Here is a 23,804-nt window from a genome sequence, read left to right on the forward strand (position 1 = left end):
GTTGAAGCCTTATTGCTCTTTAGCCTACTATAGGCAACACTATAGCCTAGTCTACTATATTGCCTTTTATTTGCCATTGTTAGGATATAGTTTCAAAAATAATTGCTAAAATATATTATCTTTGGTTAAACACCGAGGAGCTCAATTTGCCCCAGGTGATTGTGATTCGGTGTTAGTTAGCTTGATTATCGAGGAGGGTCGCCTTGACGTAAAAACTTTACCACCGGTTTAAGTTATTTTCATCAATACAACAAACATTTTGATCAATAAATTGAATATAGGTTAATTAACTAAAAGTAAAATTCTCACAAACGCAACTAAAGCTATTAAAATAAAGTTAATGAATCCGTACAACTAGGGAAGATATCAAAAAAGGGGCCAAAAAAGTGAAGAAAAAGTAAGAGGCACAATATACAAAATAGCTGAAAATCTTGTAACTATGGAATGTACTTAACAACAGAAATTGAAGAGCCAATTGAATCGATCAAATGAAATAGCTCCAAATCAGGAATGCACGCAAGAGGGAGGGGCACCACCTCCGGAATCCTATATTTCTTCAAAATTCTGGGCACTTCTTATTAAAATTATCAGAAAAAAATTCCTCCAACCTGAAAAATTCCAGCTTATTTTCCTGTTCTAAATTTCTAGTCGAAAAACTTTTTTTTTTCTTTTCTGTCCCTTGCTTGTAGCTACCCACGTAATAAGCCTTTACCGTGACAAAAGACCAAGACTTCATTTTCATGTAATGTTACAAGGATGCATATATATTAACATCAATTTTGGCGAAAACACGAATACTTAACCTAGTTGGGAAATTAGATGAGCACAGTTTAATATGCAAAGTTAGCAAAATTCGAAAGGGAATTTGAATTCAAGCCAGGCTCTTTTGTTCCCCTCCTTTACAAAGTTATTGACTTCCTCAACAAGATTAATGGCTAGCTTTCTATTGTCACTGGAATTCACCAAAGATTCTACATACCTATCCAAAATCTTGATCCTATTGTTCGTCAAAATGAGAGCCACTAAATGCGGAAGTTTTGTCAGGAAATTATTCTCCAACGATGATATTAAATTGTTGGAAAGATCCAGGACTTCCAGTTTTTCTAATAATACGACAGCTTCATCAATGCTTTCAATCTTATTGCTCTTGAGATTGAGATTAGTAGCCGAGCTCCATCTATATTCATCACTTATATTATCACGATGGATTACATCACAGAGAAGTAAGTCTGCTATAGAACTTAACTGACAATTTTGGCAAGTCAAGGAGTTCACCGTGGGCCTTAAAGTAGATATAGAACTAACATTTGTAGTTAAAAAATCACTCAGTATAAGGTTCTCAATAGACTTGAAAGGCAGAAAGCTGACTGGTAACAAGTTAGGAATTAAGTTAGAGCTCTTATAAAAATCGTTGGATCCTTGAATACGAAGCTTCCGTAAACGCGATACTATATCTAAGACATTGACAAAGCTAGAAGACGGAGACGAACACTCAGCAGGTGAACAGGGGAGGTTGGTCCTTCTCGTAATCGAGTAGAGCTGCAAAAGATGAATATTTGAAGCGTGTTTGGAATTAAAGGAGAAATTTCACCTACGTAAAAAAGTATACCAGGACAAGCTAAGATTTTCCAACAACATACCATGACCGGGAGGGGGGGGGGGAGGTTTAAGTTCGTACTCTTGCTTCAGATCCAATAATGAAAACGATAGTTTTTAATAGATTGCTATAAGGAAGTAGGTGACTGAGACAAAATAAAAATTTTTGCACAATACTTCATCCATATAAACCAAATAACATTAATGCTCAACAGGGACAAACGAACACAATAAATTAAACAATTAACTATCAGTTGACCACTAGATTATCGTAACAAAAATTTCTCAGAGCGCTATAATATCAACAGCATTCAAATCCTAAATAAAACTAAACAGTAAAAAGGTTGTACTTCAAACCAGCAAACAGGATGCATAAAAAATTACAAGAAAATTGACATTGATTTCACCCCTGCACACTGAGTTCGTGTCGGGATAAATAGAAATGCCGTGATCTGTCAATTCTGAGGCTCCGCCAACCAGCAGAGAAGACTTGATAGCACTGCACGGTACATATAACGCAAAGCCGTGAAAAATCTGCATAATGTGCACGGATTTGTTGATGGCCAAGCATGTTTCTATATTACTTTTTAATGGCACATTTTTGGCACCGTCACATCCAATGTGCATGGTGGACCACTAGCCATTTATCCAGCACAATTCTTAATAGCTGCTGGAATTTTGCTTGAAGGAGTCAACAGAGGGCTTTTGTGGAATGATCCCTCAATGAGAATATTGTCGGTGATCCGCAATGTCAAAAAAGCTATTTTATCAAGTACTCATTCCCCGGACTTTGCTCCATCAGCTAATAAAAGCAACCAGCTTACTCGCGACTTTGTCTTATTGCCTTTTGCAGTATTGTATTAGTAGGATAAGCATCTTATATACTTTTCCTACAAACAAAATCTTGATAGTTAAACCATTCATTAAACATCCCAGCATTCAACAACTGTCCAAGAAATACACCATAAAAGTTTTATGAGAATGCAATTCAAAATAAAGTGGATTTATGTATCACCAGAAGCAATTTCATTTCAATCACCAATCTCCAATATCTCGCTTCCTTTACTCCTAACAAAATAAACGCCAATGCTGTTGAATATACCGGTCGAAACTTTTCAAATTGAAATTCACGAAATCATCTCACATCTCCCATTTCCTCAAGTAAACTTTGTCAAATAATGAATCAGTTAGAAGGAAAAACAATCCATACATATAATTAGATTTACTCGTTGCAGAAATAAGTTTCCAAATACTTTAAAGTTTCACTAGAATTTGGATGGAAAGGAGACACCGTTAGATGTTACAAACTAACAAAGAGGCACTACGTGACACAAAGAGCCACACTTAAAACCCTATAGATGGCCAAAGAGGCGCCAAGAAGCAAGAAATCTATGAAATCATTATGTCCAAAAATTGGGAATTTTGAGACTTGAATTATCTTTCTACCAAGTTTTTAGATATTCCACGTTGTAACGGGTCGATATTTACAAGTTATATTTCTTCATTCGAGCTTTATGAGATTTCGTATTCTGAGATTTCTTCCATGTTTACAAAACTTGCATTTTCTCTCTCAAGTGTTCACATTTTAGCTAGGTGCGACACTAGGTAAGTACGCATAATCTATCTACATACTAAATTTTAGGCAAGTGAAACATACCAATATGATATTATCAAAAAAAGAAAAATCAAATAAAATTCTTACAACCATGTTCCCTGGTGAATCTTTTATGATCTTTTATGATTTAATGAAGCTACACAGATATGAAGCTACACAGAATTTTATGAATCTTTTATGATCTTTTATGAAATTAATGAAGCTACACAGATAACGCTTCTTCGGAACCTAGGCATGGAGACCACTGGTAAGATTATGTTTCTTAATAACCCAAGCGTAGATACTTGGTGGAACACTTAAATTTTAGTGAAAATAGCGAACTATAACAAACTCACAGCCATAAAGTCGTATATTTTTTGGCAAAACTGTTCATGATTCCGGTTCAAACATTGTGCAACATACCTATCTTTCAGCTAAAAAGATGGCAGTTTGAGGGGCGGGGGATCCTGGAGAGGTCAAACGTGTGTGCACCGAGTCAGGACTTCTTTTTGCACAAAGCATCTTATTTTTTTCCGACCACATCGATGAAACTGTCAACCCCACAAAATTTTCGAAAAAATATATCTCATGACCAAATTTTCTAACAAATGAATACATTTTTATCATCTCTTAAAAGATTGTTAATAAGCGCAAAAAATTTATCTTTAAATTCAAAAGTGAATTTTCTTACAGTGAGCCAGCTTTCTAATATTATGCCTGAGAAAAGAGGCAAAGGACAAGCTTCTACCTGTTTAGCCATTACACCTTATAAGCCCTTCTAGATTTTGGTCTAATTTTAACTTGAGACAGTTGCTTGCATGTTTGTCTGCTGAGTGAACCTTTTACAGTCAGAAGCTTGAAATCTTGTTGAAATAATCACCAAACTATTAGGATGGCGACACGATATTAAAATCTGAAGACTATCATTGAAATAAAAAGAAAATTTGGAGAACCCTACTTCAAATAGCTTTATCCTTTTCACTGCACATGCTTCATTTCACCGCGGCTGATTTTCAGTTTAAGGGGACCCATGTTGAAACTACTAGAAGATAAGCACGTCACAAGCAAAGCAAGGGCCTAACTTTCGTGGGCCAAAAGCCAAAACTGACAAGCGAAGACAAGGCGTTTAACCTCACAAAGTTGACTGGACATAGCCAGCGAAGCATGTGTTTTTGTAAGGAAAGAACTGGCGAAGATGTATCTTTACCAAGTACTGAACGTTTCTTTTTTCAGAAGTAAATATAGCTAACTCAATATTGAAATAGGCTTATACAGATTCGCCATGCTCTAAAAATAAAATTAAATAAAGAAGATACTGGATTTTCTTAATAAATGAGTGGCATGCTGCTTTAGAGTCAAAACTGGCAATATACGCAAACTCTCTGCAACTTTTTGAGATGTACGCTTGATTTAGGATTTATGTAAACTAATCGATTTGGCATCCAAACGCATATAGACCCATCACAAGGCAAATAGATTCTCTGTGTGCAGTGGTAAAGCTTTAGCAAAATTATTAGTGCAATGACGCATTAACAGTGAAAATCTGTCCTATTCATTCTGCCATACTCAAAATACTTTTGTACTACAATACATATACTACAAATGTACTACAAATACATACTCAAAATACATACTCAAAATATTTTTTGTATACACTTCTTTGTCAAAACAATAGTTCCACAAAACCATAGGCTATCTTGCTTCGAATGTTCTTTTGACAATACAAAAGTTTTGAGAGTAAAAGTATTAATCAGACCTAAAATTAACTGGCTGAAAAGCCCATTTCTTGACAATAATATACAATTTTGAGAGCTGACTTTCATCTTAACAATAAAAAATAGTCCCAGGTGGAAGACACTTATGAGATCTCTTGCCATTGGCAAGAAATAAAGTTCCCCCTCGACATTTCATCTATATTTTCCCGTTTGACCAAGTATGTTAGTGACAATATTTTGTTGAATAGCACTGATTTTCTCTTGAAAGAAACACTTAGTGTCGGGGATAAGAAATCCAATTAAAGGAGGAAGAAGAGAAAGAAGGTCGGTCTTCTATCTATCTTTATTAAATTTTTGATGAAGTTAGGTAGGCAATTTTGCATGGGGGAGGGGGATATTTTGCGGGTAGGCGCTTAAATTTATTGACTGATTTTCATGGTAGAGTAGGGTAGTAGTAAAATAAAAACAATCATGCAGCATCTATTTCATTTCCAGAATAAAAAAACATCTATCAGGGATAAAAATAAATTAAGTGCATATCGCTTTTTTAGGCCATTCAAAAAAAAATAAAAAAAATTAGCATGTTTCATGGTTTAACACTTTGGTAGAGTCAAGCAGGAAATTTTGTAGATAAGTAAAACATTATTAACTGATTTTTACAATCTAAAGCACAAAGATGATCAACTCATTTCACCTGGTTTTTAAATGGAGAGTTTGGTAGTAGAGCAGACATAATCAAAACACTTATCTTTCAAGCAGGACCACTGAGAGCCAAGACAGGGCCCCAACGAAAATTTTGTTGTGGTCCTTTCCCCCACGTTCTTCAATTTTATTTCGTATCACTACGAATACTAATACGTGTGGCAGGTCACATAACTGCTTCAAAGGATGGAAGTAATGTTAGACACTCTTTTGAAGTCCTTTGAAACTCCTTAAACTAATCAGAACAGGTGGCAGCACTGATTATAGCAAACAATTCCCTGCAACAATTTCCTGACTCTCTCCTTCAATTATGTTCTTAGAATTTATGCTATACTGCGATGTTTCTCAAACTTTTTTACCCTACGCCTGTCTTGATTTTCAACTTACATTTCAAGGCTGTAGCCAAAAACTGTGTAAGTACGGTATTAGGCTATGTAGTACGTAACATTTTAATGGCTCGCGCAACTCTTTAAGATTTTCTTCTAGACTATTCAGGAGGTTTGAGGGCTACAATTCCTCGATCTATTACTTTCGAAATGTTTTCATCTTTGCCAGGAAAGCAAATACTGGATAATCACGCAAAAATTAAAGAGGGAGAAGAGGGAAGAGGAATGCAGGTTTCTGGCTCTGATATTATTACAGTTACTTTTCCAGGAGGAAATCGTAAAAAGGGCTAAAATAAGAAAATATACTCCATTATAGAATAAAATAAAACTTGCAATAATAATCTTCAACTGGGGTCCTTGATCCCAGGAATTCTGCGTCTGTTTCTTATAGTCTACTTATTCATGTTTAGTAGAATATTCTCTTGTGAAGGTTTTATATCGTTTCGCTTTTATTTTGTTCAAAATTTACGTTAAATAATCACGATCTAGCTGTGTCTAGGCTAGCCCTCGTTACTATATCTTGGTTTCTGGCTGTTTTCCTTAATTTTAATTCATCATGTAAGGGCGCACTCTCATTGAAATAAATGTGTGTTATGGCAACTATGAACGGACTACTTCTCTTTTTTCGATTTTTTTTTTTCAACAATTAAAAATGTCGAACGTTTTATTATTTCCCATTTTCAAAAATACAATTTACTTCGGTTAATAAAATTACACCCTATTAAGGCAAGATTAAAAGCAATAGTGCCACTGAATAAAAAAAAAATCACTACGAAAGTTGAATAGTGGCACAAAACGAGAGACGAAATAAATGTCAAACCAACCACGCCCCAGAAATATATTTTAACTAGCGTGATTCAAACTTAGGTTTCACCAACAAATTTGTTCAAAGAATCAAATGAGGTTTCGTACAATTTTATTTCTTACGTAGACTCCCCCGTGTTGGGTTCTGCACAGCAAAAACAAACACCTAATCACAACCAAATGTACAAGTGATATCAGAGAAAAATAAACTGGTAAAAAATATTTCATTACATTAAAATGTAAATGAGCACCGTTATCCTGGTTTTAAACAAATAGTACCGAAAGAGAAACAGATATAAACATTATTGAAATAAACACATTATTAAAAAGATACTGGTTCATGAGGAAAAAACTCAATTCCTAGAGGTGTCGAGTGCCGCAAACTCCTTAGCCTTGCTCCCCCTCGAGGGCGACATTTGGATGAGTATCACGGAGAACAAGTACTCTAAATATTCAAGAATAAATAGAATATTCTAAAACAAGATTTTTCTATTGAAAATAGAACGGTCATTTTTGTTAGTATACTCTTTTTTGGGAAAATGTCAGGCTTTTGCCCCCCCCCCTCCCTCCTCCAATAAAAACCGGAATCCTATCTTAATATTTTGTTGATATCTTAAGACTTGCTCGAGAAAATCGTTTCTGGTTTGTTTTTGTGTAGATACTACTATGAATAGGGCTTTTCCGCTTCTCTTGTATCGAATAATGAATTCATCTACTAAAAGGCTAGCAAACAACCCATTCACTCCGCTATTCTCAGAGCTCCACACCTTACTCGTTCCCATGAAGTTCACGTTTCCTTTAAATCTTTCCTTGTAACCTCTTTTAACCCTACTGAACGACGTCCTGCTTTTAGTTTGATCATAGGCGGATTACCAAAAAGCATGATATTTGGGAACCTATCGCATTTCATTGACAAAACTTGACAGAGTCATCTTAAGGCTATTTTCCTTATATTCTAAAACAATAGGAGCAAATTGGATTTTTCTTATGTTTTACTGTGTCACACAATCCCTCAAGCGAATACTGTCGCTTGAGGGACTACTCAGCCGTCTACTGTCGACTACTCATCCGTCTACTGTCGAAATACCTACATTCCACAACCATACTTGACATCTACTTCTCTCATTAACGTGGCTCCTATCGTGATCTTAATTTTAGACCTATGCTACTTGCCTATCCTTACAAACTTTTCTCAACTACGAAAAATAGCATATGTGTTGGCTATTTTACATGTTAGTATCTTAATTGCTCAAGCTTCCTCGTTAACAGTTCTAACTAGGTGGGAGAAGTTATCCACTAGGGAAATTTTCTTGGAACCCAGCATCACCCCTTCATCAACACTTATTGCTAGTTTAAACGACAAGGTCTTCTTTATATTAATTGCCAAATCAACTCTCTTATATTTAATCCTCAAAACTTCTAATATTCATTATATTCGCTACCGCTTTCAAATAGAACAATCAAATCATCTCCATAGCCTAAGCCCAAGAATTTTACCTTCCCGTTCAATAGCACACTCTCCCATGCCCACTGCTTTAGTCCTTGACATAAAATCCATCGAACAACATCCTCATAAGTGGGGCTAAACATAACCCCCCTTAATCCGTGACTATGCACCAGACAAACAACTAATTTCATTTTCTACCCTAACCGGAGACCTATTAGTCAAACAGTTCGTGGTAACGAACTGTAAGTAAGGGGCGATGCGGCTCAATAGTAGCCGAAACTCTAAGAAACAGAGTCTCGATAACAATATATACATCAAAAGAATCGAATTTTGATGCTTATTTAAAATGTGTAAAATTCATTAAATTTAATGTTATTCATCAAAAGTTACGAGAAAATTTGCGCAATTTTTGAAAAAGGTGGGAAACACCCCCAAAGCATCAAGTGATCTAAAGAAAATCATACCATCAGATCCAGCATACCAGAGAACCCTACTATAGAAGTTTCAAGCTCCTATGTACAAAAATGTGGAATTCTGCATTTTTTGCCAAAAGAAAGATCACGGATACGTGTTTTTTTTGTTTTTTTTTTTCAGGGGTAAAATCTTCTTCGTGATCTTCTTCGATCAACCAGCGATCGAAAAAGATCGGGAGAGGGCTCGTCTGATCGGAAATCAAAATTTCTAGTGCCCTTTTTAAGTGAACGAAAATATTGGAGGGCAGCTAGCCCTCCTCCTGTGTTAATCTTTTCCTCAAAGTCACCCGATCAAAATTTTGAGATAGCCATTTTTTTTTTCAGCATAGTCAACAAATCTAATAGCTATGTCTTTGAGGATGACGTGTCCCCCACAGTCCCCGGGGAAGGCCAGCAAGTTATGAACTTTGCCAATTGTTTACATATAGTATTGGTTATTGGGAAACATACTGACGTTTTTCAGGGTGGATTTTCTGGTGGGGAGGGGGGGGTTTAATGGGTAGGATCTTTCAATAAAGGAGTTTTTTGTGGGGGAAAGGAATTTTCCATGGGGGGGGGCCGGATTTCCTAGCATTATTTAAAAAACGATCAGAAATTAAATTTTAAAAAAAAGAAGTTCTTTTTAACTGAAAGCAAAAAGGAACATTAAAACTGAAAACGAACAGAAATGATTAAGTATATGAGGGGGGTCACCTCCTCCTCAATACCTCGCTCTTTACGCTAATGTAAACTTTCTGTGTTCACTTCTCTGTGAATTATCTACTTCTCTGTAAAGTGAGACTTCTTCTCTTTGGGGCCTTATGGTAGCGTTGGCCTATTATCTGGGTTCTACCGGTGGAGGATGTCTAGAAAGTTTACACTAAAGTTTTATCTTTAGAACTTTTAAAAAAGCTTATTATTCTAATTAAACGGCATTTGTGATTCAGGAGTCATTTTGATTGAGATTGAGGAGGGGGCAACCCCCTCATATACGTAATAATTCCTGTCCGTCTTAAGTTTTAATGTTGATCCTCTACTTTCAGTTGAAAAAAACTTGTTTTTTTATATATTTAATTTAATACATAGCACTTTTCCCTTTCAGAAGAAAATCTAGAACATAAAATAAAAACAGGATTCTCACAATTACTTTTCTATATGCTACATTAAAAGCCTGTTCATAACAAGCTTACGGCAAGCTTGTCTCTCTAAAGTTTAGTCTGAGCAGGAATATTCTTCAAAGCTTTACTCAGCTATTGCTCTCCCTCACCTACTTTATGTATCGTCATCATGGGACTCGTTCACCTAAACTGATAGACTGAAACGACGGTTCATAGCCTATACTGTAAATAACTTGAGTTTTTGCTTCGATAACCGTCATACGAGAGAAGCAAAATCGTCTTAGGATCGCGGAATATGATAGACTCGATTGTTGCTGTACCACCTCCTGAGGAGAAAAAAGGGAAAGGAGGAAAGGGAAAAGACAAAAAGGAGGTTGAAACATTATTCGAGGTTTAGCCTCCATCCCTGATTTACGAGTGCGAATTAAGAAACTATTTTTTTTATTTTATTATTGGTTATTGAAGCGTTCGTGTTTCCCTTGTTTTTCTTCGACTCTTTCTCACAACTCTAATTTTTAAAACAATAAAAACTTTAGCGTAAAGAGCGGGGCGTTGAGGAGGGGACAGCCCCTTTCATATACAGAATAATTTCTGTTCGTTTTAAGGTTTAATGTCACTCCTTACTTTCAGTTAAAAAAAAACTTTTTTCTTATTTCTGAAAGTTTTTGAATTAATGTAGGTTTTGAAGATTGCTCACCGTACTCGAATAATTAAAACGAAATTTGCGCATTAATTTTAATTTTTTTTTTAACTAATAATAACCTTAGAATAACCTGAGTTTGATTTTTGTTCCATTTATTAAAGAATGACTTCTGAATCACGAAGGCTGTTAAATTAGAATAATAACCTCTTTCAGAATTTTAAAAAAAAACTACCGTAAGAGCGAGCTATTGAGGAGAGGCAACCCCCCTTATATACATAATATTTTCTGTTCTGTATATGTAACAAATTCCTCCATGGAAAGATCCTCCCACGTAACCCTCTCCCCCGACCCGCTCACCAGAAAAAATCCCTCCTGAAAACGTCTGTATACATCCCAACAACCAATACTATATGTAAACAATGGACCAAATTCATAACTAACAGCCCTTCCCCCAGAGACTGTGGGGGAATAAGTCATCCTCAAAGGCATAGTTATTAGATTTTTTAACTATGCTGACAAAATGGGCTATCTCAAAATTTTGATCGGGTGACTTTGGGAAAAAAAGTGTGGGAGGGGGCCTAGTTGCCCTAAAATTTTTTGTGTCACTCAAAAAGGGCATTAGAACTTTTAATTTCCGTTCGAATGAGCCCTATCACGATATTCTAGGACCACTGGGCCGATACGATCACCCCTGGGAAGAAAAAAAACAACAACAAAAAACAAATAAAGGCGCATCTCTTATCTTTCTTATGAGAAAAAAAAGACAAAATTCCAAATTTTGCATATAAGAGCTTGAAACCTCTACAACAGGGTTCTCTGTTACGCTGAATCTGATGGTATGATTTTCATTAGGATCCTATGACTTTTATGGGATGTTTCCCCCTTTTTTCAAAAATAAGGCAAATATTGTCAGGCTCGTAACTTTTGATGAGTAAGACTAAACGAAATAAAATGAACTTAATGAGACTTACATATTTGAAATCAGTAGAAAAATCTGATTCTTTTTATGTATATAATGGTATCGAAATTCCGTTTTTTAGAGTTTCGGTTGCTATTGAGCCGGGTCAATCCCTTATTTACAGTTCGTTACTACTAACTGTTTGAAAATGTATTTGTATTGTCCATTGTTTGTTTATGAATTTAATTTTGAGAATTAAGCGTTTTAGTTTAACTTTATTGCCATTTGGTTAATAGTTAGTACATTGAACGGTTTTCTTTGTACTTGTAGTTTATGGTTGGTTTATTCAGCGAAATACTCCTTTTGTGAGTTTAATTGCTCAATAAATTCATTCAATGCATTTAGATTTAGCACATTTTTCACTTAATATGGTGAGCCATAAACCTTTTTTTAGAGAGAAAGTTGTTTTGTCCCAATGTTAGCCGGTCTCCTCTACCAGTTTATGAAGTAAATATGCCTTTACAAATGCGATCAGTGGTCCTAAAACGCATTAAAATCCACTAGAGGAGTCTCTCTCACTTTCTAAAACGTTTTCGAAAAAAACGTTTTAAATGCTCTCATTTGTTTTTGGCAAAACGATGTACAAATCTTATGGTTTACGTATGTCCCTCCAAGTTAGATCAGCATTAGAGGAAAACATCCCAGCAGTCAAGTTCCGTTTTCCAGATACCGATTTGTAACACTTTATATGGACATCCTGTAGATAAAGCAAGATTTTCTCATCTGCTTCGGCCAGAGACGCCAAGAGAAGGGATCAAAAGGGTAAATGTGTCTGGAATGTACTCCCAAAGCTCCAACAAAAATACGTTCCAATAAAGGTAAAGGAACACTTTTCTGCTTAGTTTTATTCCCATTAGGAGCACGGCGGGGATGAAGTAAGAGCAAGGAATACGGAATAAACAAGCAACATACTATACACGGAGAGTGAGGGGGTTGAAGTAAGAATAACTGGCAACAAAATATATTACACTTCTTGCTTGTGTTATCATTTTAATATAGTCTTTACAAACCGGATCGCCAGTGCAACATTTCCTCTATCAAAATCAAATCTGAACTGGATAATAAATATCAACAACGATCAAGGTTTTATTTTTTCAATTATCATAGTCAAGTTAGATTTCTAGAAAACAACTTGGTATGCCATGTAGCAACAACAAAGTAAGTTTTCTCTTTCGATCGATGTTCACTCCGTCACTCAAATCCCCAACTCTGTTCCACAGCCCTAATTTCTGACCTGTCAAAAGACGTAATCCAATCCCAGCTTGGTCCCGAAACCGAATCAGAAACCGGATTTTTAGTGTTTTCCTTTTTTCTCCTTGTAGCGTAACAAGCGTTTATTTCATTAAGTGGTCTTTAAGTGTCCTTCCCTTCTTCTTATTTATTATTGTGTAAAGTTTAAACATTTGACTCCCTCAAGCTTTGCTTTTGAGCCATATGATTTAATTGCTTTTAATGTTTGTTAAATTGTTTAACACTAATAAATGAATGGATAAAATTACTATATATTTTTTTAAAGGGACATAACAAAAAAGGGAAGTAAGTGAAATAAATCTTAATCTGTACGAGGACTAAAGACATCCAACCTACCCCCTGGACCTGGCTGGGTTTCCAATGAAAACAAATTTCCATAGAGCTCTGCCGCTAGCCAGCAAATTTACCAACAAATGAAAAATACTTAAAACATTCACAATTCTCCATGAATTGAAAAATAAGGCATATGTACAATTAACAGCAGCTGATAAGACTTGCAATCAGATTTTATATTCAGATTCGTATTCCAGCCCTTTCTTTCCTCTAGAAACAAAATGAGAGACGAATGTTCAATGGTTCTTTGGGGAAATGCCTCTCCAGGGAAATCCACAAACAAACTAGTCACAGAGGGAAGCTCAATAGCATTTTTCTATTTCTTTTTCCCAAAGCTGCTCAGGGGCAAGGTCAGGAAAATGGATATATTTCAATAAACATTAAGTTAAGATCAGGTAGACTAATAGGCAGTCATATTCAAATTAACAAGTTTATTTTATTTTTTACCCACTTTTACAATAGAACGAGCGGAGTAAATTACGCTAAAGAAGACAAGACAATAAACAAAACAACTTAACATAAAACTAACACAGTAAGGTAAGTCTCCTTCTTTAACTTTGAGTAAACATCAAAGGCAACGCTATAGCGTTGCCAATAACGTTATAGACAAAAACTTTTTATAATTAGCGTTATCAAAAGCGTTATAAAATAGCGTTATAGAAAAGTATAAACAAAATTAAATTGAATATTTGATATATAATGATATTGATTGTTAAAAGATCCATCAGTTCAAGATTTTATTTCACTGTAATTTTATTTGCATTTTCTATGCTGTAAGAGCTGGAAAAGAAATTGTCTGTATTATGACTCGTTTTCAGTGAAGCGTCAATGACGCAGTAGGATTTAGGTTTTACACTTAAGGAAAGGGGCAGTATCCAAACTCTTGTTTTTAGTGAAAATATATTCGTCTTGAACAATTTTAGAAAGAACTATTAAACTAAACTGAATATTTGGTATATAATGATGTTAATTGCTGAAAGCTCATCAGTTCAAAATTTTACTGTAATTTTAATTTTTATGTTCAATATTAAGTACAAAAGAAAATATTTGTAATACAATTCGTTTTCAGTATAGCACCAATGACGCAGTAGGTTTTAGACTTATAAAACTATATAAGCTGCTTAATTTGAAACTTATGTTTAGTCGATAGTTTGCTTGTTTCGTTTTTTATACATTTCAACGGAAACAATTCAGAAAAAAAAACACTGACGAAAATAAGGTCTTTTTGAAACAGAAAAACTAAGTAAAAAATCAGAAATAGAAGTATTTATTTAAGTACTAAAAAAAGAATATTATCTCACAAAGAAGTGTTATTTTTCCTCACAAAGAAGATATCGTCAATGCAGATTTAAACCATATTATATTAATAAAACTAATTCGTTTGTTGCAAATATACTGTTATCAAAAACATTCAAAAAAGTTATCCCAGTATTTTTTTGGGTTATAAGAAAAAAAAAATTAACTGTATAAAGGACAACGATCCGGTGGTTTAGCGATTTTCATCCACATGTTTTTACCGCCATCTATACTACTTTCCGACGATTTGGCGATTCAGTGTGGCAAACTTTTCTTTGTACTCATACCTTCCTTGGGATAGACGCAGTACCATCTCTATGACACCGTTTGCCAAAAGTTGTTAAAGACTCAAATCGTTACTGGAAAATTTTCGTTCTAAGAATTTTAGCTGGATCTTAGGGGGTGACATAAACTGTCTTTTTAGAGAAAGAAAAGGGTGCCAAAGGGGCATATCAAGTACGCAATTGTTTGGATCGCCCATCAACGTCAATGAAAAATAAAATTGATGATGACCAACTGATTCTAAAGTTTGATTTCTTCTGTCTGATGACAATTCAACTTCTCCATCCAAATCTAAGTGGTTCAATAGGCATAACCCGAAGCATGCTGTTATTCCACTATATACTACCACTCTCACTGCACTGTTATATTCAATTAAAGTGCCTTGCCATTTACTTGAAACTTCTGTTCAAGTAAGTCATATCGATTTACGATTAGATTTACGATTCACTTATTATCGTATCAACCCTTATTATTACCAGACATATGTATGTTCCTGTTGAAAGAATTCGGTCTGGTGCCAGAAACCTTCATGGAATATTGATCCTGAGGTAAAACGTGTTAATCTAAACCAAAATTTTGGTTGCTAAGATTCAACAAATACGTAACCGTGACATTAAAATGTAGGTTGTGCCTTTCTTGCTTGAACGCTTGGTGTAGATCAAGCGATAAAGCCTCTTCGAAAAATGTAATTTACAGTGAAAAGTGCACAAAAACCACTGATTCGAGTTTGGAGTTACTTGATTTTATTAATTATCACCGATCAGTTTTTAGTGTTGTTAATACGACCCTTCAAGCAATATTTTCGGAAAATCTGAGATCATTTTACCGAACAATATCCGACAATTTGATGTTCTACCCGTGACATCGGACGATATCAGGTCTGCGCTCAAAAACGTTAGGCGAACCAGTAATCTTGAGGATGATGATATCTGTTTTAATCATTTTTCATTCAATTACCGTACTCTTTTAGTCACTTGCAACTGCTATTCCAAGTTTGCCTAGGTCAATTATCGTACCAGATAGTTTTATAGCCGGTCATTTAGTTCTATTCTACAGCATGGAAAAAACCTGAAAACTGCAGTAGCAATCGGCCAATCACTGTGTCGCGTTTTGAGAAAAGTATTTGAACATTTATTAATAGCAGAAATTAATTCTAAGTGCGACTCCACGTTTATGCAGGTTGGTTTCCCTAGTAGTTTTAGCTGCTCGGAGGCTCACCATATTCTCACACGCCTTATGAAAGATGCATTTAAAACCAAAGATCCACTTTATTGCTTGACAGTGTATCCGCTTTTCTGGGGCATTTGATAACGTTGTTCATTCTAATGCCCTACACTGCCTTGCTTTAACTCGAGTAAATAAATTGGCCCTGACAGTTTTGTGGTTGTGATATTCTAGCACTAAATTGGAGGTTAAGTGGAGAAGAGAGCTTTTGAACCCCATTCCCGTTTGAAAAAGATTTCGTCACGGAGCCTTTTTGTCACCCAAAATATTTAATTGCGTATTAGCCCGATGCCTCTGATCTCTTCAGGTTTCGGTATTTTATGACGCGCTTTATCATATATTGCATATGCTGACGACATTATTACCATTTTACCACGCTGAAGCCGTAGAAGCCTAACTTAAAATTTGTCTATAGTTAAGTCGCATCTTGCTTTGTCGGTCTGTCAATTTACCCTTCTAAATGCGACTCTTTTCCTATAAAGTGGCCGCTTTAGATTTAGAAAATGCTTCTCTTCATTGTTCAATTTCAGTGAATTGGCTGGGAATTTTGTTGCATTGCTCTATTTCTTCTACAAGTTCAATCTTGATAAAAAGAGCGGTTAAGAACCTAAGGGTGTATGGGAAAATTTCACCCAACAAAGGGAGATATAAACGAAAGTTTTTTTTTGCTTCTTTTATTCTATAGTGGCTTGAGGTCATTCATTTTGTGTTTTCTCTTTCTTTTCTCGTCATTTATTATCGTTTGTGCTCCACAATGCTCATTTCGCTTCTTGTTGGTAATGAATAAACTGCTACTACTACATATTTTGCTTTCAGCAGTGAAAGCAAAGGTTAGATACTCTAACCTTCGATGATTAGCTTAAGGTTGAAAGGGAGGCAACGCCACCCCTATTTTTTTCGTGAAGTCTGTTCGTCTCGAATTGATCTTCATTGTAATTTCTGTTTGTTTTAGGTGTCATTAAATCATTTACAGAAATTTCTCCCATTATAAAAGATAGTTTTAAACTCGCTCTTTAAGTTTTACAGAAAAAATAGTTTTATGCTAAAAATTATGTATGCAATCTTAGCCCAAGCTTTTTAATCAACAGCCTCCAGATTCTTTAAGCTCCAATTCTGGTGAAAAAAAATTCTGGTGAAAAACAATAACAATTCTGGTTATTGGTGGAGGCACTTAGACTAAATGTATGTTTGATATTAGAATTCTATATTGAAATATTAACCTCAGATTTATATTCAACAATATAATCAATCCATTCATAGCATCTTTGGTGAAAGTGAAACATTATTAGAGAAAATATTCACTTATTGTGCTTTGATTCTGGACTTCTATATTATAATAACATTAAAATGGTAATTTTGTAATACCATACAATATGTAATACCATCAAATTGTATTATAATACAATAACATGTAATACACGTCATTTACAATCGAAACCGGTTTGCGACAAAGGTGTGCTGTCACCCCAGAACTGTTTAATTTTGTCATAGATCACGTCATGATTTGAACTACAGATAAATTTTAGCCTCCAATTTGGAGATCGAGTCTTGACAGACGTTGACTTAACAGATGACCTTGCGCTCGTTATCGGCTCCATACAACCGTCAATAGATGCTATCAATGACCTGCAGGAAGAAGCTGCAAAAGATGGACTTAAAGTAAATTGGCAAAAAAAAAAAATAATAATGGCATTCGACCACCAGGCCCAGTGAAGCCCCCAAAATGCATTATAGTTTGTGCCCGAGGGGCAGACCTCATACCAAGTAGAAGACCAGCCTACAGAAGGTTCTCGATATGCCCGACATTGCTGCTGACGAGGTCCCTCTCATAGCAGCAGATCGGTCCACCTGGAGGAGCAAAGTTGCTACACTCTCTACGCCACAAATCATGCAGCAGGAGCCTTCAGTCAAAGTAAGTCATATTGTATTATTATCCTCAGCTTAGGGGTGGAGAAGGTTGATGCTAGAGGGGGGCGCGCTCCCTCCAACCACACAGATTAAAATTCCTCGCATGGCTCTAATTTCCACAAGAGTTAAACATATCAACGGTGCATACTTAATGTAAAATTAATACTTAATATGCTTTGAATTTGGAGTCTTTTAATCCAACCCTAGAAATCAGTTACTATCCCGTTTGGTATAAATAAAATACCAATTGTTAAGTGTTTACCTACTGTATTGTGATTTTGGACTCCTCTGTTGCGATTTTAGCCGATGCAATCCTCTGTTTCGATTTTAGATTTGAAATCAATAACCTCAGAAACCTTTCCATAACAATTTTGGTCTAAATCTAACATCATTTTGTGAAACATAAAACTTAGCATGTTTAGATTCAGGACAATCATGGCTAGAACTTAGGGATTTTCAATCATTAAAAATTAATCCTTTAGGATCAATCCCTAAACAATCATTGATTGATCATGAATCGAAAATGGTAGGGCATGTATATATGCACAAAGCTGGGGTTTAGGGGTTTAGGGGGGATTATTTAGAAGGCAGGTATTTCTTGATATATTAGGTTCCGGAGTATCAAAAAAAAACTTTTTACATAAAAATATAAATTAAAAGAGAGGTGAAACAAAATCTACGACATCTTGAATATCCTACAGCAAACTTGTCTCAGATAAAAAGCAAAAGATCTTGGATCTTGGTTTGAAATATGTTTTCCACTCAGGTATCAATACTTATAATATTCTGCAAATTAATATTTCTGATTACAGAGTACTGACATAGCTTATTCGTCAGTTATGATTAATGTTCATCTTTAAAATAAAGCTCTGACTGCATTTCTTGTTTCAAAACGGATTCCCTGCTCAACAGTTCTCCATATGTGGCAGAACAATTTGACCTTCAGTTGGACATCTTTGAAGTTTTTTTGGGAGTTTTTTTTTGTTATTTCTTGCTGATATTGGTAACCCTGATATCTTTGCTGATGACAGACTAAAATAACTTTCCGAAAAATCTCTTCCGACTTCCTAGGAAAGTTGTCTTTTCGAGTTGCACTACTTGAAAAAAAAAACCACCATGCCTGGTAATAGAGGGTGAGCAACCCGACTATGATTTTAAGCGGTTGGTAGATAGTACCCCTTGGCAATATTAACTGAAACGCTAGAAAATGTAAATTAGAAAACAAGGTACAAATAAAAAACCTACTTTTAAGCTGATTCCAAATACGTAAACCTTATTAAGCGCTAAGTTACCTATTGATAGTAATTAGCATGATACATTTTACAAAGTATGAAACCATACAGTAATGAATGTTATCTAGACAAAATTTGAGAAATCCAGAACCAAGGTTTCTTTTACCAGATAAAATACGAAATTCGTGTTTTTCTAGAAGAAAGTCACAGTAGCGTGCTTATTTTTCTCTCTTTCTTTTTCTTATGGGCTAATCATACAAAAACAGTGCTCTTAGAATATCGTAAGAGGACCCATTTGCAAGACAATTCAAATTTATAGCGTCTTTTTAAGCATTAAAAGAAACAGGAGACATTTTTGTTTTACTGAAACGGACATTTCTGCTTTACTGAGTGCCATTTTTGCTTTACTGAAACGGATATGTAGTTTGAACAGCAATTTTTTTTTTAATTGTAAAATCAGAAGAAAAAAAATCACAATACTAATTTAGTTTACAGGGAAGAACAAATTTACTTAGAATAAAACACCTGTGACTTTCAAGTTAAGTTGTATTTACTACTTTAACTGAATTTTTTTTTGTCAATATTTATGGTTTGGATTCCTTTTCTTTCAAAAGTATAGAAAATAGGTCCTGAAATTTATTTTTCAAACAACAATTAGTAATCACGAAAGCAATCTTAGCTCTAAAGCACTAAAGCTCCAGCATTACCTTAACCATGTCACAGACGCTGCCGAACCTTTTGGCCTTAATATGAATGCCAACAAAAAAAAAGTATGGCAAACACTTGTTCTCCACTTGACCTACGATGCAAAAACCAGACGACAGAGCAAGTCATGGAGTTCAAGTACTTAGGAAGTACCATCACCAATTCAGGATCGTGTCAGCGAGAAGTCAAGCTAAGAATCGGCAGGCCTGTGCATCTTTTAGGAAACTGTCTCAAATTTGGCGCAGCCAGAAGTACTCTCTCCGATTCAACCTGAGGCTGTTGAACAGCGACGTTCTCTCAACGCTTTGCTATGTTCTGAAACTTAGCACATAGATCAACAGCTTGAAAAGAAACTCCTCGCATTTGAAAATATGTGTTTAAGGCGCATTCTAAATATCACATAGTCCCAAAAAGTAACAAACGCTACTGTATGACAGAAGACATCTCAGCCACTGATAACCAAAGTGATCAAATATAGGAAGCGGAGATACCTCGGTCATGTGATCCGCATGTCCGAAACTCGACTACTGAAGGTCTTCCTTAAGTGGCTTCCACGTGGTACCAGAAGAAGACGACGCCCAAAACAGCTCCTTTGACGCAGCTACCGGGCTAAACTCACAAATCTCAATGCCTCAATCAAACCCGAATGGGAAGATGCCTGGGCGGCCGCAGCGATGAGAGATAACTGGCGCTCTTCTTGGATGCCCTAAGCATCTCTGGAGGCAAAGGAGGATCTAAGGTCTAAGGTAAGGTAATCTGTTAGTTCACTGAAGTAATATTTTGAATGGGTGCATCAATAAATGATACGTCAGGGATTTTCTATACATTTGATATTTTTATAACTAAAAGGAAGAAAAAGTTTTCTTTCTTCCTTTTGATCAGATGACTTTGGGGAAAAAGGGGGTGTGGGAAGTGGGCTAGTTGCCCTCCCATATTTTTGGTTACTTAAAAAGGGCATTAGAACTTTCTTTTCTTTCTTTCTTTCTTCGCAAATTTTCTACAAATAAAACTAGTGAAACTAAAATGATTGTTAAAACATCTTGATACATGAAACACAAAATCTCTGGAGGTTCCACCAGTTTTTATTTATTTTTTTTTTTTAATAATAAAGAAAAAGGAAAACTATAATTTTTTTGAAGAATATATATAATATTTATTTTTCAGTAGCCGCTTGGGTATTGATTCTTAGGAGTACTGCGCCCCTCTATTTACCATAGTCTTGGGGTCTTAGGAGCAATAAACATAGGTATAGTGCCTATTTCAATTTCTATAATAGTGCCAATTTCTTTCAGGGGGAAGGGAGAATGTTTAAAAAAATGTTTCTTTGAAAGAAAAGCGTCATATTTTTTCCCAACTTGTGCAATATTTCGCTTGTTTTTCGGCATTTGTTTGCTTGTTACCCTATGTATTTTTAATTATACAAAACTAGTGCTTAAGCACAACTTAAAGTTTAGGATGAAGAACGGGACTAAATTTTAAAAGTTCCGTCTTAGTGATACACTAACCTCAACGCTGTCTAGTACAAAGAACTCATCACATGCGAGAATAGCTTCTCCTTTCTCTGAAAATAGACGAGCCAGTCGCTGGACAACTGAATATATTTCGTAGTCCGACATGCAAAGAAAATCCTTCAGTGACTGGGGCATGCTTTGCGAAAGAAACTGAACGATCTAAAAAGAACAATGATTAATAGAAACTCTTACGAACAAGATTTTCTGAAGTAGTGCAATTTAACAAGATATTGTTTGGGAACAAAAGAAGAACATTTCGGACTTACAAATTTCCATCAAACGGTTCAGTTCAAGGGAATAAGAAACTGAGTAGAAACCAATCACGGATATTTTAACATAGGTATAATAGGAATCAAAAATACTAGCACCAAAGACAGTATCACGTGATCCAGTTTAAAAAATAACCAAAAATAACTATTGCAAGAGCCCAACAAGCAGCAACACTACCAGCTGGTGCTACCATAGGTAATACTTTTTTGTCCTGATAAAATATTGAATTTCATTCTAATGGAATTACACGCATAGACTAATATTTAGTTTCTCTTTTTCAATTAAGATCAGTTTGGAAAGTTTGAAACTCAATCATCAAGCTTGAAAGGATTTTTGGCTCCAGCTTTTTCTTTTTCATTTTTGTGTCTGTGTGTTTCAATTTTCGAGCTCTAATTTTTAATCTAGGCTTTCATACAATCCTTTTTTTAGTTATCAATATTTCTGATTGTTTCTCTGATTCTTAATGATTTTGACTTTGATTTTTAGATTATTTTACTTGGAATGCGAATTCGGCCTTGTTTTTTTTAACTTTAGACAGTCATTTGTCAATATTATATTATCTTATAAGTATATTCTTATCTCTACCCCCCCCCCCCTCCCCCATCCCTTTCATTTTTCGTCATTAATTGCACAAATTTCGTTATTAGTTTGTGGACACAAAAATTTTTAATGTTACATTTTAATAGTTTAGTGATTTGTTGTGATTATTATTGACCGTTTTTATGTTTTATAGATTTCTTGTTTGATTAATTATTAACATTTGTTTTGCTGTCTCGGTTGTTTTTTTTTTGTTTTTTTTTTACTGTGACATAAGAGGCAAATTCAGCCTTATTAGGACTTGTGATAGTCTTTTGAAAATAAATATTATCTTGTCTTACCAAAAACCGTTCATTAACATTATCTTGCACTTACTAAAAACTGTGCACAAAAAGAAAATGAAGAACATCTTTTACATCTGAAAATCATAAAAATTGTGTTTTTTTTAGGAACACTTAATTATCAACACCAAATTAGAATTAAGTCATTTTCATGACTACAGAGAAGTCGACATCTAATTTTGGGTACACCAGGGATTTTTGTAGCAAAAAAAAAATTCACATGTAGTTTCAAGAGATTCAAATAGCCTACTGCTTAGAGACCTTTTAGATAGTCTTAGGAGGAAACAGCTCCACAGTCTACATTTACAGAAAATTACAGAATAATATAAAGAAAATATACAGATTATACAGAAAAATGCATATAAAAAATTCAATATGAAGTTATGTAGTCTGCTTTTGTATAGGCCTAACTGTATTAAATGAGCTACACTTTAAAACAGGCGCAGTGTTTTTCAACAAAAGCTGTACGTACCATGGTAGTGCAGTGGGTGGATCTTAGCTTGGTAATAGGGGAACCAGAGTTCAAACTCTACTTTAGCAATACACTACAGGGCTGACGCAAGGACCTTAGTAGTTAAGAAGCGTCGTTAATCCAAAACATACATACACAAAAGCTGCATAATTGTTTCCATATTAAAGAAAATGAGTGGAGCCTTATAAAGGTCTTTCCTTATATAAAAAGCTATATAAAATTTATTCTTGAGACAAACGAAGCTTTCAAGCTGAAGGTAAAAAGGAGGGATCCTTCCACCAAATCTTTCTACATGCAGGAATATAGAAGGAATGACATATAGAAATAGAGAAGTCAATCAATTTAAACAGTTGTCTTTCGCCTACCTGTTTTAAATAATATTCTAAATCTATCCGACGTTGTTGAACAAAAGCTGAATCATTCTTTCGAAGAAGACTTTTGACAGGGATTAAGTCTCTCCTAATCCCAAAATTTGATACCATTTCTTCATGCAACTTGAAAAAATCATTGTAACGATGCTTCACAAGCCACCAAACTGGACCAACTTGAACCTACAGAAAATTTAAGTGAGCCAATTACAAATCTCAAAAGCCCAAATTGGGGAGGGGGAGAGAAAGTGCCAACATTTTGTAGCACCTGGCTGATTTTTTTTTTTTTTTTTTTTTTTTTAGATTAAGATGAAGATACTAGTAAAATCGCAATCTTCCTATGCAGCTTTGGACTTATTTTTTACCGACTTGCCAGGCACAATGAGGAGGTGGGCGGATCCTAATTCTTGACACCTCTGGTGGTAAAATTACAAAAGCCAAACAAAGTTAGGACAAATAAAGAATTACATTATATTAACAGCCTGTGTTTCCAGATATGTATTTTAAAGAATTTTATATTTTACTGACTACTGAAAAACTTTTGATGGGTTTTACAAGATGGAGATGGAGTTTTTTACAGACCATGATCCCATTCTTAAAACCTCTGGTGTCAAAAAGCATCGAATCAGAAGCTTTGAACTTTCAAATTTTATAATTTA

At 35.0% G+C, this 23,804-nt stretch overlaps 1 protein-coding gene across 4 annotated transcripts in view; it reads right to left on the reverse strand.

Moving 5' to 3' along the window:
- The window catches only part of LOC148940802 (nischarin-like), a 216,672-nt gene extending 193,348 nt beyond the window's left edge, over positions 1 to 23,324 (reverse strand). For all 4 annotated transcript variants that reach the window (XM_089105682.1, XM_089105681.1, XM_089105683.1 and 1 more), the window contains exons 1-3: positions 23,143 to 23,324; positions 21,152 to 21,316; positions 980 to 1,539 (exon numbers count right to left, since the gene is read on the reverse strand). In XM_089105682.1, coding sequence (XP_088961808.1) covers positions 980 to 1,539; positions 21,152 to 21,316; positions 23,143 to 23,259 — 842 coding nt within the window. In that variant the 5' untranslated portion in view covers positions 23,260 to 23,324. The remainder of the gene's footprint in view (positions 1 to 979; positions 1,540 to 21,151; positions 21,317 to 23,142) is intronic.
- Positions 23,325 to 23,804: the final 480 nt, after the last annotated feature.

Source organism: Artemia sp. Qi Xiang Cuo, chromosome 19 (genome assembly GCF_049724085.1).
Source record: "Artemia sp. Qi Xiang Cuo chromosome 19, ASM4972408v1, whole genome shotgun sequence".
In the NCBI taxonomy this organism is placed as follows: Eukaryota; Metazoa; Arthropoda; class Branchiopoda; order Anostraca; family Artemiidae; genus Artemia; species Artemia sp. Qi Xiang Cuo.